Source organism: Ovis canadensis, chromosome 20 (genome assembly GCF_042477335.2).
Source record: "Ovis canadensis isolate MfBH-ARS-UI-01 breed Bighorn chromosome 20, ARS-UI_OviCan_v2, whole genome shotgun sequence".
NCBI classification, from domain to species: domain Eukaryota; kingdom Metazoa; phylum Chordata; class Mammalia; order Artiodactyla; family Bovidae; genus Ovis; species Ovis canadensis.
Window position 1 is genome coordinate 49,177,243 of NC_091264.1, and position 15,669 is coordinate 49,192,911.

At 39.8% G+C, this 15,669-nt stretch overlaps 1 protein-coding gene across 1 annotated transcript in view; it reads right to left on the reverse strand.

Annotated features, from left to right (window-relative positions):
• LOC138425093 (placental prolactin-related protein 1-like) overlaps positions 1-547 on the reverse strand; it is a 40,524-nt gene extending 39,977 nt beyond the window's left edge. The window contains exon 1 of the mRNA XM_069562713.2: positions 493-547. Within this exon, the coding sequence (XP_069418814.2) occupies positions 493-547 (55 nt within the window). The remainder of the gene's footprint in view (positions 1-492) is intronic.
• Between the last annotated feature and the right edge of the window lie 15,122 nt (positions 548-15,669).

Here is a 15,669-nt window from a genome sequence, read left to right on the forward strand (position 1 = left end):
CTGTGTTCTCTTCAAAAAGCAAAAGTTCAACATGTGTGGTAATGACAGTGTTACTTAATAGAAAGGGAAACTCGTTCCTAATACATGCACAAATGTGGGTGGACAAGATGACAGAGCAGTGGGTGGAAGTGGGGTTCACCTCTCTCCACGGATATTCAGGAATATATAGAGATGCAGCAGTTCCCACAGAAGACCAGGTGAGCACTGGAGGGACTCCCTGAGAACTGAGAAGGAATATCTGGATCCATACAGAACTCAGTAGGAGAAAGGAAAGAACAGATAAGGAGGAAGGGGAAAGGAGGAGGAGAGCAAGGGGACCAGCCTGCACCTGGGGATGAGGAAGCTGAAGCGCAGGGGAGAGATCCCCGCATCCATGGCCATCCACAGTGACCGGGGATGCATTTGAAGCAGTTGGGGAGTGAACTCACTAATCTGTGACAGTCTGAATGGAGTGAGAACCACGTAGACAAGCCATGCTGCAGCCTTTCATACCTCGGACAGGGTTGTAAGTCCACTGGTGTCCATGGAAGCTGGGAGCTGGAGCCATGGGGATTGTGGAATGATCCCATGGTGAGGACCTCTGTTGACCGTGGGGAGTCAGCCTGATGGGATGGGATGGAGGAAATCTGCTCCATGAAATGCTTCTTAAGGAAAGCCAGGAGGCCATTAAAGGGGGTTCAACTGCCTGTGGAGTAGAGCTATCTCTTTCTCTATGCTGGTACCTGTAGGGTGAGCAATAGAGAAAGCCTTCAGTGAGGGTGGTCCTTGAGTGCCTGATGCACTAAGCAATGGAGAATTCTGAATGTCTATATACCTGACCCTATCCTATTCTCTGTCTAAATTTTGGATTTTAGCATTGTAATATTTTTTATGAACTTAAATTTCTTCTGGTAGTTTCTGGTTTACAAATTAAGCTAATTCCTCACATCTGAGTCCTTCTTGGTGTTTCAGGAAACTTTCAGAACCTTCCTTCCTCTCAAGGCCATACTGACCTTTACTTTACTGCCAATGTTGACTTCCCATACTTAGACTTCTTGCCTAATATATCCTTTCTTTCTCTACTCACTGTAAATTTACCAGTAGATGTCCCTATTGGTATTAGTACTTACGATAAATTATTAGGCTGATGCTATAGAGAATCTAAAGGAATAGAGTTACAGCAATAATAAGAACTTACCTCAAGTTATAATCCATTCAGTTCAGTTCAGTCACTCAGTTGTGTCCGACTATTTGCGACCTCATGAATCGCAGCAGGCCAGGCCTCCTATCCATCACCATCTCCCGGAGTTCATTCAGACTCATGTTCATTGAGTCCGTGATGCCATCCAGCCATCTCATCCTCGGTCGTCCGCTTCTCCTCCTGCCCCCAATCCTTCCCAGCATCAGAGTCTTTTCCAATGAGTCAACTCTTCACATGAGGTGACCAAAGTACTGGAGCTTCAGCTTTAGCATCATTCCTTCCTAAGAAATCCCAGGGCTGATCTCCTTCAGAATGGACTGGTTGGATCTCCTTGCAGTCCAAGGGACTCTCAAGAGTTTTCTCCAACACCACAGTTCAAAAGCATCAATTCTTCGGTGCTCAGCCTTCTTCACAGTCCACTCTCACATCCATCTATGACCACAGGAAAAACCATAACCTTGACTAGACAGACCTTAGTCGGCAAAGTAATGTCTCTGCTTTTGATGCTCCCATTTAAAACTAATTTTCTATCTATATATTATTGAGGTCTCCTAACTCATTTTCCTTACTAGGTGGCTCAATTTTGAAATGAAATATAGAAAACAATGGAATGGTAAACTCTGGAAATTACTTTCCTTTTGATATGCATCATTAGTAAGGATGCAAATATTAGTTTTTTTTTTCCCCAGTGGGGCTAATCTTAGTACACATTATAGCTCACTGTGGGGTGATTGCTATTGATTGAAGAATGTACACATTGCCCTGTAATTGTCAAACAAGTGAGTGGAGATGAAGAAAGTAATGCCAGGAAGGCACAGGCTTTTGTTGTTCTAGAAGGAAAACCTTGCTGAGTCTCTCATCTACAGTCTAAACTTCAGATTTATTGAAACTCTTACTTTAATTATGCTCCATTAAATTTTTTGATTGTTTGGGTTTTTTGCCCTTGAGTTGTATGTCTCATGTATTTTTGGATGTTAAGCCCATATCAAATGTATGATTTGGAAATATCTTCTGTCAATCTGTAAGTTGCCATTTGATTTTGCTGATGTTCCTTTGTTTGGAGTTTGATGTGGTCCCACTGGTTTGTTTTTGCAGTTGTTGCCTTTGCTTTTGGTGTGAAACCAAAAACAATTGTAAAGCCTGATGGCAAGAAGACTATCTCAATGTCTTCTTCTAAGAGTTTAATCGCTTAAAGTCTTATGTTCAAAACTTTATTCCTTTTTTATTTTATTTTTGTGCATGGCAAAGACAGGGGCACAGTTCCATTTTTTCATAGGACTCTCCAGTTTCCCCAGTGCCATTTCTGACAAACTTGTCCTTTCCCCACTGGACAGTCTTAGCTTCTTTTTCATAAGCTAACCGACATTATATGGGTGTTCATTTTTTTCTGGCTTTGCCGATCAGCTCTGTGTATCTATGTGTTTATTTTTGCGCCAGAAGCAAATCATTCTGTCTTGTTTACTATAGCTTTCTAATACAATCTGAAATCAGCAACCCTAGTCTCGAAATTTGTTCTTTTTTCCAAAGATCACTTTTATCTTTGGTGTTTTGTGATTTAATACAGCAGAATAGACGAAGAAGAGATGGGAAAAGTACACAGAAGAACTATACCAAAAAATATCTTAATTACCCAGATAATCACAGGTGTACACTCTAAGTGTAGTTTCTCACTTAGAGCCAGAAACTCTGGAATGTGAACTCCAGTGGGCTTAAAAAGCATGCTGCCAACCAAGCAAGTGGACGTGATAGAATTCCAGCAAAGCTATGAAAATCTTGAAAGACGATGCTATATAAGTGCTCCACTCAATATGTCAGAAAATTTCGAAAAGCCAGCAGTGACAAGACGACCGGAAAAGGTCAATGCTCATCCCAGTTCCCAAGAAGGACAGTATTAAAGAATGTTCAAGCCACTGAACCGATGCAGTCATCTCCAGTTCTAGTAAGGTTATGATCAAAATCTTCCTGGCTAGGCTCCAGCATTATGCAAACCTAGAACTTCCAGATGTTCATCCTGGCTTTAGAAAAGGCAGAAGAACCAGAGATCAAATTGGCAGCATCTGGTGGAACATAAGGGAAAGCAAGGGAATTCCAGAAAAACACCTGCTTCATTGATCTCGCCAAACTGTGTGGATGAAACTGGAGCCTATTATACAGAGTGAAGTAAGCCAGAAAGAAAAACACCAATACAGTATACTAACAACAAAGTGGAAAATTCTTAAGGAGATGGGCATAACAGACCAACGTTACTTGTCTTCTGAGAAACTGTATGCAGTTCAAAAAGCAACAAGTTAGAACCAGACAAAGAACAATAAACTGGTTCAAAATTGGTGAAGGAGTCTGTCAAGGCTGAATATTGTCACCCTGCTGACTTAACTTATACGCAGAGCATGTCATGCAAAATGCTGGACTGGATGAGTCCTAAAGGCTGGAAGCAAGATTGCTGGGAGAAATATCAACAACCTCAGATATGTGAATGATACCGCTCTAATGGCAGACAGCGAAGGGGAACTAAACAGCCTCCGATGAGGGTGAAAGAAGAGAGTGAAACAGCTGGCTTAAAACTCAATATCAAAAAAGCTAAGATCATGGCATGTGATCCCATCATTAACATGGCAAATAGAAGGGGAAAAGGTGGAATCAGTGACAGATTTCCTCTTCTTGGGCTCTAAAATCACTGTGCATGGTGACTGCAGACATGAAATTACAAGACAATTGCTTCTTGGCAGGAAAGTCATGACAAACCTAGACAGTGTGTTAAAAGCAAAAACATCACTTTGCCAACAGAGGTCTGTATAGTGAAGGCTATGCTCTTTCCAGTAGTCATGTACGCATGTAAGAGCTGAACAGACAGTAAAGAAGGCAGAGTGCTGAAGAACTGATGTTTTCAAACTGTGGTGCTGTAGAAGACTCTTGAGAGTCCCTTAGGCACCAAGGAGATCAAACCAGTCAACCTTAAAGGAAATCAACCCCATATACACTTTGGAAGGACTGATGCTGAAGCTGAAGCTCCAATACATTGGCCACCTAATGTGAATAGCTGACTCATTGGAAAAGACCCTGATGCTGGGAAAGATTGAAGGCAGGAGAAAAAGAGGGTGACAGAGGAGGAGATGGTTGGATGGCATCACCGATTCAAAGGGCATGAACTTGGGCAAATTCTAGGAGATGGTAAGGAACAGGGAAGGCGGGCATGGTGCAGTCTATGCAGTCAGTAAGAGTCAGACGTGACCTGACAACTGAACAACAACAAGAGTTTTATACGAGTTGTAGAATTTTTTTTTTTCTGTTTTGTGAAACATGCCTTGGAATTTTGAAAGAGACTGCATGTTTGGAGAAGGAAGTGGCACCCCAATCCAGTACTCTTGCCCGGAAAACCCCATGGACGGAGGAGCCTGGTAGGCTGCAATCCATGAGGTCGCGAAGAGTCGGACATGACTGAGCGACTTCACTTTCACTTTTCACTTTCCTGCATTGGAGAAGGAAATGGCAACCCACTCCAGTGTTCTTGCCTGGAGAGTCCCAGGAACGGCAGAGCCTGGTGGGCTGCCGTCTATGGGGTCGTACAGAGTCAGACACGACTGAAGTGACTTAGCAGCAGTAGCATCAGCAGCACTGAATATGTAGATAGCTGTGGCTAGTATGGATGTATTAACAATATTAATTCTTCCAGTCAATAAATATGAAATATGTTCCATTTGTGTGTTTGAAACATTACCTTCATGAGTGTCTTGAATGTTTTCATACATAGATCTTTCATCGCCTTGCTTAAATTTGTTTCTAAGCATATTATTTTTTTGATGCAATGGTAAATGGGATTATTTGTATTTCTATATCATGTTTTGGTGTATGGATAGGTAACTGAGTTTTATATATTCAAATACTGTATACAAAATGCATGCTGTTTTTTTACAGAATAGACAATTTTTCCCCCAAATAAGACAATTTTTTATCTGGGAGCTTTTTAACTTTATCTTTCAAAACTGTGCAATCCCCAAGGTATATACCAGGAGAAATCTATAATTCCTTAGTCCTGGGCTTCATATCAGCACCACAGAACATTCAGTATGCATGAGGCTTTGGGTTACCTTAGCCAAGAGACTCTCCTCGTTGGGTGCCATGGTCTAATGCTTGTGTTCTCCCAAATTCATATGTTGAAAACCTAATCCCCAAAGTGATGATTTTAGATGGTGGGACCATTTGAAAATAATTAGGTCATGAGTTCAGAACCCGCATGAGGGCAGAGCCCACATGAATGGGATTAGGGCCCTTGTGAAAGAGGCCTGAAATACTTGCTCATCCCTTCTATATTTAGGGATATGTCCAGAAGAGGTCCTCACTCACTCAACCATGCTGGGATCCTGATCTTGAACTTCGAGCCTTCAGAACTGTGATAAATAACATGGTTTATAAACCACCCAGCCTCTGGCATTTTATAATAGCAGCCCACATGCACTAAAACTCTGGACATGATTAAGTGGGAAAAAAAAAAAAGTCAATATTGTTTTCCCTTCCTAGATCATGAATGTGGAACAAGTAACATAGATAATCAATTCCAGTGGCACATGATAACATACTGCATAGAACTGTAAATTTCTTTCAAATTATAGTTCTTTGACATGCTCACATAGGAAGATATTGTCTTAGACGTAATTAAATTTTAAACCAATAAATTTTGGATTTTATAGAATCAGTTGAGGGTGTTAAGAGCAAAGATAGAGTTTTCCCAAAGTAAAAGCAATTCAGCGTGAAGACGGCACCATTATAGGTACCCCAATCTACAGCCCGTCATCCTAAACATGAAGCAACTGGCCCCTAAGGCCTGTCACAGAGCTCTCAACAGAATCCTCACATAACTGCTCTTTGACTTAGAAAACTTATCTTCACTTCTCTAGGCCTTAGTTTTCTCAACTAAACAAGGAAATTATTTTTATATTTCCAAAGAGTATGCAAATCTCTCTAGAAAACATGATCCCAAACTGAGGTTTTATTCTTTTTCCTGAAAAGAAAATTATCGATTGTTCATGAGGCTTCCCTGTTTGGATCACTTCTACTTCACATTATCTGCTCTATCTCACAGTGTATTTCTCTGGCTTAGCTTTAAGAACAATTCCTTGATAGAAATAATTACTTGATTGTTATGGAATACTACTTTTATCTTTGGTCTTTCAGTGAAAAGCAGAAGTTGTAGTTAAGCACACTAGTGAGAGAAATTGTTTCTAAATGTCAGTATGTCACCTTGAGGAATTTTTTTATACGTAGTTGCTGAGTCAGGTCCAACAATTTACGACTCCATGGTCTGACGACCCACCAGGCTCCTCAGTCCATGGGAATTCTCTAGGCAAGAATACTAGAGCGGTTTGACATGCCCTCTTCCAGGGATCTTCCTGACTAGGGATGGAATGCAGGCCTCCTGTACTGCAGGAGGACTCTTCACTGTCTGAGCCAACAGCTCCCGATAAAATGATACTTGATGTATACAGAAGATATGTGATTGTCTATTTTTGTTTACTGCCACAGTGGTTTTATTCCCATTAACGTATCAGTTCTGTTCTATTCAACTGAACACACTCTAGAATGCAAGTTCTTTCTGAAAAAAAAAAAAAAACACACAGAAGGAACCTTTATCTGGAATAACAGTTAAGATTCTTTCCTATTCAGCCTTTTTGTCAGTGACTTGATTATCACATTATCTTAGGACATGAAACTGTGAGGGCTAGTGTAGGTGGAATAAAAGACCGAACAGGTTTTAGTTCACTGTATGTTGTAGGAACAGCATCAAAAATTCATTGAAATTTTATTCTGCACGAATACAAGTGTTTCGTTGAACAAACACCTAATGAAGTCCTCTTGGATGCGAAGAATGGACAGTAGTAAGAACACACATGTGGACTTTGTGAATTAGGACTTAAATTTTAACAGAAAATCAAAAATGAGGTGAATTTCAAAGTTAAATGTTGCGCCACAATTGGGATACCTGTGGAGAGGGAGAAGCACAGAATGCCATATTTCCACATAACAAGGAGACCTGAGCTGTGCCAGAGTCAGGAAACGCTGTTTGCAGGAAGTGGTTTTTACTGAGTTCTGAAAGATGTCGAGGAGGTAATCTTGTAAGAGAGAGAGGGTGTTCCAGGGAGAAGAAGGCATTTGTAAAGAGTTAGCCACATGTGAGAATATAGAGTGAGAAGATCGGACATGCCAGGATTGAACCTTCAGGGAATTCAATTTACGTGGTAAAACTTATGCTAACTGGACAGTGAATACAATGTGGAATATGATCAGCTGTGAAAGAGGTAAGAATCAAGTTTTTCAGAGCATAGGAGATATTTCAATTTGCCAGGTAATTCGGTAAAGAGTCACTTAAACCTAGGAAACCTGGTTTCTATTGCTACATTTGCATCACGTTTTATAAGTTTAGATAAGTGACATAATCATTCTTGGATTTGCTTATATATCTTTATTATGGGAGGATTGCCTAGGTTTCTGACTTTTCTGAATATCCAATGAATCCCTACTATTTGGAATAAAAATAAAAAAACCCTTTACATACCAAGTGTAATGTCTGAAATACCTACATAATTATATAAAAAGCATTGAAATCTTCCTATTTTTCTTTTTTCAGTTTTTAAAAAATATATTTTCCAGATAAAATGGCAAGATACTTAAAGAATACCTGACAGTTTAATAGGTATACATTGTCAATGGATTCTTCATTGATTTAATCAACATATCTATTAATATCACCTTACATATTTACCTTTCAAGATCTTTTTGGTGAGGACTTTTAAGTTTTACTGCCTTACAAGTGTGGTAGGTGATTTCAGTCATGTCCAACTCTTTGTGACCCCATGGACTATATAGTCTGCCAGGCTCCTCTGTCCATGGGGAGTCTCCAGGGAAGAATGTTAAGGTGGGTTGCCATGCCCTCCTGCAGGGGATCTTCCTGACCCAGGGATTCAACTCTTTATTCTTTATGTAACGTCCTTGTATTCCTTTGTCTTTGGAAATTTTCTTTGCCCTGTAGTCTACTTTATCGAATTTTAACATATGGTTTTATCCTTTTATTTTCCAAATATCCATGCCATAATTGAGTTTCTTGGGCTTTCCTGGTGGCTCAGACAGTAAGGAATCCACTTGTCTTGTGAAAACCTGGATTCAACCTCTGGGTTGGGAAGATCCCCTGGAGGAATACATGAGATCCATATTCTTCCCTGGAGAATTCCATGGACAGAGGAGCTTAGTGGGCGACAGTCCATGGGGTCACAAAGAGTCAGGAACAGCCTGGCAACTAAAGCACCACCTGGTGTTCCTTCACATTTGTTCCTTGGGAGGAACAGCCCTAGTCAGGCTGCCTTCTGATCTAGGTTGGAGGTCAGGAATGCTGGGCCTGGCTTGTCTTCTCTTAGGTGCTGCTGTGTTGCTCTTCCATTCTTCAGGCCCTAATCTAGTTAACCTTCCTCTTGCCAACTATACAAGGTCTCCTTTAGTGGTCTCTTCTTATTTCCAGAACAAACAAAGGGGTGGGCACAAAGAGATCAAGCCCATCTTGTTTGAACCAGAAGCCCAAGGTGTGTTTTAGAACCTAGGGAAGAGATTTCATGGAGGGAAGTTGAGGAGGAAAGTGAAAGGAGTCCACAGTAGGCTGGAGATGAAAGTCGTGGAGTCCCTTTCTTTAGAAGTCATCAGAAGTTGAGAAAGTATTGTTCCTAGGTGATATGTATATTCAGCTCTGAGTGAGTACACTTTCTGTTTCTGCAAACTGTAAGGCTTCTGTATTTTTTCATTAATTTCCTTTACAAATGCATATAAATGATGATATCCATATGACTTTTTATTCATTCTTCTAGGCTATTGCTCTGCATTTATTATAACTTGAGATTTAAAACCTGAAAAAAAGATTTCTGTTGTAGAGTTTGTATTATTTACCAGTAGATGAATTGATGGAAAACAAAAGAACTAAAATGATTACTTAATTCAGCTCACAAAATTTTACATATGCATATGAAGAGAGTTACTTTACTAGCCTGTGAGATGAGCGTAATTGTGCAGTATTTTCAGCATTCTTTGGCATTGCCTTTCTTTGGGATTTGAATGAAAACTGATTTTTCCAGTCCTGTGGCCACTGTTGAGTTTTCCAAATTTGCTGGCATATTGAGTGCAGCACTTTCACAGTATCATCTTTCAGGATTTGAAACAGCTCAATTGGAATTCCATCACCTCCACTAGCTTTGTTAAGATCATGGTATCTGGTCCCATTACTTCATGGGAAATAGATGGGGAAACTGTGGAAATAGTGTCAGACTTTATTTTGGGGGGCTCCAAAATCACTGCAGATGGTGACTGCAGCCATGAGATTAAAGGACACTTACTCCTTGGAAGAAAAGTTATGACCAACTTAGATAGCATATTGAAAACCAGAGACATTACTTTGCCAACAAAGGCCCATCCAGTCAAGGCTATAGTTTTTCCTGTGGTCATGTATGGATGTGAGGATTGGACTGTGAAAAAATTTGAGCACCGAAGAATTGATGCTTTTGAAATGAGGTGCTGGAAAAGACTCCTGAGAGTCCCTTGGACTGCAAGGAGATCCAACCAGTCCATTCTAAAGGAGATCAACCCTGGGTTTTCTTTGGAAGGTCTGATGCTAAAGCTGATCTCCAGGCCTTTGGCCACCTACTTTGAAGAGTTGACTCATTGGAAAAGACTCTGACTCTGGGAGGGATTGGGGGCAGGAGGAGAAGGGGACGACATAGGATGAGATGGCTGGATGGCATCACCGACTCGATGGATGTGAGTTTGAGTGAACCCCAGGAGTTGGTGATGGACAAAGAGGCCTGGCGTGCTGCAATTCATGGGGTCGCAAAGAATCGGACACGACTGAGTGACTGAACTGAACTGAACTGATGAAGAGAGTTATTCACATATAATTGTATTCTTGGCCACTTGTGGTATTCTGAGAACTTTGATTCAAACTGTATATAAAAGAAATCACTTTATTATGATAGTTAAATAACTGGTATAATTATGTGTGTATATTCAGAATCCATTAGTCCAGCGGCCATAAAAATGAGTGTCCTCATGCCCTGGGGAAGAAAATGTTACTATTTCCATTTCTATTTATTTTTGTCTCAATGTAATTTAGTTTATATTTGTGTATATTTTTTAAAATGTCATAATATATTAGAATAGCAAGGCATATATGATTCTTTTACATAATATAATTAGGTCACTGACGATGTGTTGAAAAATGGAAAACACTTTGGAGATTAGTTCTTCAGGAATCAGAAAACTATCAAAATTTGCTGCATAAAATGTTACTTAATTTGGGGAATTTACCAAAAATTTTTTTATAAAACCAGTTCAACTGAAGAGAGGCAGAATATTCAGAACATGCATATTTGGCGTGTGTTTGCATAGAGACTCAGACACGGAAACATTTTTGAAGTTGCATAGAAGATCAAGAGACCTGACTGGGTAGGGAAAACTTGAATCTTGAAGGCAAGAGAGCATTTGCTCCCCTCAGTGTGGTCTAAGTTGTTTTTCTTTGAATCACTTCCCTTTCTTCACTTTTATTCCCTAAACCCCATCCTCTGCTTTACTAGTTCTTTTCCAATAGTACAGATCACCTGTTAACATACAATATAATGTACTTGGATTCACGTTTCTTGCAGATTATCTGTCTTCCCCCAGCTAGAATATCAGTTCCATGAGGATAAGTGTCTGCCTGCTTAGTTTAGTGATGTAAACTAAGCACCTATAAGAGTTCCTGAGTCAGGGAGGAATTAAGTCAATGATCAATTGGTTAAACGACCAACAGAAGAGTACTGGGCAGGCCTATAGGTTTCGAAATTTTGTGATTTTCATTAGCTATTGTAAATAAGCTGTTCTGCAGTTAATGTTTCGAGGTTAAGACTCGTTTCTGTATCTACTATTAGCATAAACACAAACTACATTTGAAGAAAAGGTTTAGACCCAACATGATAGCCAAAATGCACATTTGAAAAAACAAATTATACTAGTTTATTTGTTTTCTTTATCTAATATATAATTATATCCTTTTCAAAAACTTTTCCTTACATATGTGTATTCATATATGTTTTTATATATATATATATATATATATATATATATATATATATATATATATATAAATTCCATCTAGTCAAAGCTATGGTTTTCCCAATAGTCAGTATGGATGTGAGAGCTGGACCAAAAGGAAACTGAGACCCAAGGAACTGATACTATTGAACTGCAGTGTTGAAGAAGACTCTGGAGAGTCCCTTGGACTGCAAGGAGATCAGACTAGTCCATACTAAAGAAAACCAGCAGTGAATATATATTGAGAGGACTGATAGTGAAGCTGAAGTTCTAATGCTTGGCCACGTGATGCAAAGAATTGACTCATTGGAAAAGATCCTGATGCTGGGAAAGATTGATGGCAGGAGGAGAAGGAGAAGGCAGAGGATGAGATGGTTGGATAGCATCACCGACTCAATGGACATGAGTTTGAGTAAGCTCCAGGAGATGGTGGAGGACAGGGGAGCCTGATATGCTACCGTCGGTGGGGTCTCAAACAATTGGATATGACTGAGTGACTGAAGTCAATTGAAGGTATGATGTGTTATGTACATAACATAATGATTATATGATCATTATACATAAGTCGCATTGACAAATATGCTATTTCAGTTTCAGGTATCATTATACGTAGATAATATTGAGATATACTGTTATTTTGGTTTCAGGTGTACAACATAATTATTTGATATATATGGCAAAATGATCACCACAATAAGTCTGGTGAACATCCCTCATTAGAAAGAGTTACAATTTTCTCCTTGTGATGAAAACTTTTACAATCTCTTGGCAGTGTGCAAATAGGCCATAAGTATATTCCCTTTTTGACTTAGTGCAGTTAAATAAGACAAGTGGCTTTGAGTCTTAGAATCAAAGAATCGAGTTGAATCAAACTTCTCAGTGCCAACTCAGAGAGAGCTTTCTTGAAACAATCCATCCCTCGTTAGGCCCACCTGGCTGCCATCACACATGGTATGGTGTGCAGGCATAGATCGGTGTTTAAGGCTATGGTATCTTTTCCACGTGTCCATGCATGTCTTTCTCGACATCATTCAGTGCTTCATCCGTCTCCTGTCTTCACTATCCAAAGAGGGTATAATTATGGCAGAAGACGTCTAAGTAGCTAGACTCACAGTTGCTGCCCACTGGGCAATTTGGAAAGAGGCTGGGAAGGAGTCCTTCCAGTATTAGCATTTTACTTTCAGGGGATTAGAAAGCTATGCAGTTTGAAGAGTCAATCAATGCAAATATGTCTCAGCAGTGAACACTGTTTAATTATTTATTTGATTAGTGATTAGATGACTGACTGCTGAGAGTAAGGCAAAGAAGGGTGAGTATATAAGGGAGAATTCAGGAAAAAGGATGAGAACCTCTTGGAGAAAGTGGACACATGATTAAGGAGACCATGACCTCTATTTGGTTTAGGTTTTAGGTTTTGTCTAGGCTGGCTCTGTAAAGGTATGGGTTGTTTCCATTTGATTTCCATTCATCCTCTATGATTTACAATGTATGTCTTATTTAAGTGTTGAGAGTGACTAGTGACTTACTACTTGTTATCACTGGGTAGTCCTACTTTGCTTCTGGTATTCCATACCGTCTAGCAGAGATACCTTACAGTACTCATTTCTATCATTTGCTGCAGACCCTTACCATTTTTTGGTGATTTCTGCTACTAAGATGATGAAATACAAGAACCTAGAGCTCAGGTGTTTTGGATAAAACCTTAATTTATCTCCCCCCTTCTCTCTGACTTTTCAGTCATTTCTTGAATCAGCTAGTCGCATATTATTCCATGCCTTTTTTGACTCTTATGTCTGCCTCATTCCTTGCATGTGGTCAAGGTCTATTTCATTTCCTGTATCTCTCACATGCTTTGCTTCTTTTCACTTGGCAGAGCCCTCTTTGATTTTCAGTGTCATAATATTCCCAGCTCTTTCTCATCCCTTTCTTTTTCTCTATCAGCCCCAACAACCACAACTCCTCAATCCACATTAAAGTTTCTCTTTTCTAATTCTGGACATTCTGCTCTCTTGGACTGAATATTCTTGGCTTTCTGTTGCATTGAAGAATAAAGAAAAACTCTATTTCTATTTGATAGAATCATCTATCAAATGACTCTCCCTAATGCATAAAAATCCATACAAGTATTTCTCCGTTCTAACCCTACAATAATATATACAGTATATCATGGGGGCATAATCACGAGAGATACGACATGAATGGTAAATAATGAACATATCTCGTGTTTTTGTCAGACTTGATTTTCCACTGATACCTAATAATGCTATCTGTATTAATATCTCAGTTTCCTTGATCTTGGATGTCAGAGATCCTTACTTCATAGGATGATCCTAAATGAATTGACAGATGTACTGTTTTTCTCTTTTTGCACATCAAGGTCCCATCAACATTTCAAAACTCCATCATAAAGCCATCCCATTTGCATCACTCCTATGACACACTCAGATGGCTCCTAGCTGTACTTCAATCCACTGTAGCCCCATGGTGGCATCACATCTTATTCTTCTTCACGCTACCATGCAATATAGCAGTTGGTGTGTTTATATCACCCTCTCCTTCTCTACAACTTGCAGGCCTGCTTCTGGAAAATAGAGATTTTTTTTAAACCTCAGTTTAAATCCTCATTGTATCCATGACATGTGATTTGCAAATCTGTAACATCAGTGAACTTCAAAGGTTCTTCATTTGTTTGTTTCCTTTCAGGAACCACTCTTACTAGTCTTGATATAATAGGGCCATTTCTTTAAATGTAATCTTACATGGAAATCTGTTAAAGAGGGGAAAATCAACACTTTCTGGATGGCAAGGGACTGATTGTTAAATGTTGTCCAAGTATCCCCGCTTTGGCTATTTCTAACTTACTCTACAGTATAACCATGGCTCTGTTCAATATTGTCTGAAATCTACAGTGTTACTTTTTTGGTCACAGTCAACCAAGGAGAGAGCTCTCAACATCACCACCTCTGTTGTTGATCTAAAGTCCTAATTTGTGCTTGAAGAGACAATACATGAAATTGCGTGTGGTCTATTGGTGTGTGTATGTTTCCTCCAATTACATTGTCCCCCTTATGCCAATTTTCCCCTCTAATAAATGCCATCCTCTCTGCTGGAAATATCTGAATGAAAGAAAGTTAAGCAAGTAACAAAACAGAATTAGATGTTTTGGGCAGTAATGACTTAAAAAGTGTTTACAGGGTTTTTTCATGGAAAGAGAATATGAGAGGTTTGCTATTAGAATGTTAAAAGCATATATATTTGGGTCCTTAAAAATAAAGTGTTCTAACAGCATTTCATCCTTCACTACCCACATCATAGACTCACTTTCCCTTTGCTGTTTTTCCTTCCTTCTGTGTTTCTCTTCCTTCTCCCTTACTCATCCCTCTTTCACTTCTACCTTTTGATTTCCCATTTTCTTTGTCAGGAATTGCTACTAAAGCCCCCAAGATGCTGTAAAACCAACCCAGCCACATCACTGACTTCTTAGGAGAGCCAGTCAAGAGATTGGCCTTCATCCCAGGTTGTTTGGAGGCTGTTAAACAAGCTGAGTATCCCTAATCGAGTCACATTGCTCCAATCTCAGTAGAGGCTCAGTCTATTTGGAGGATTTTATAATTGAGTGACCTACTAGGGCATGTTTGTAAGGCCAAATAGTTAATGACAAGGATAGTTAATCTAAAAGGAAGAGAGAATGGAATCTCACTTCTCGTATAATTTGGTTTTCAATCCAGCTTTCTGATCTACTCAGTTCCTAGGTGACCACTTGTACAATTGTCCAGAATCCACAGTGATGGACTGATGCACACCAGTATTTCTGACATTCAATCATTCAGAGTGTATATGATACATGGGTTTCCTGTGGGTGAGCTAGTAGGCAGCTCACTGTGAGCTGCTTAATATTCTCCAGATGGTGCTTGCAGAGTGAGGGGAACAGAGAGGCTCTGGTGACTACTGCAGGTGGGGAGTTGTGGGTTCCAGAACATTTCCCCTGATTAAAAAGGAAACTAAGACATTGGGGATCCCTAACTTGTGAATGTCCTGGAAAATCACCAGGATAAGCCCTCAAGAAAACCACTTGTTAGTCAGGGGGAATTTCAGATCAGTCTGTCTGGACCAAGAGAAGGCTACAACAGCACCAATTAGTCAGTGATATCAGAACTTTCCCAGCTTGTTACAATCTACACTGTTCCAACATGGCCAAGGAATGAAGATCCAGAGAGGGAGAGAGAAGGAACCTTGCAGAAATGGACACATGTACATTTCCTGGTAGGTCCCCTGGGCCTCAGCAGGGGAGAGGGAAACACTGAATAGGCTGAATATGAGGTGGAGCTGACACTTGACTGATCTGGACTTGTGAAAGCCAGAGTGATGGAATATGTGGAATGGCTGCAAGGTGA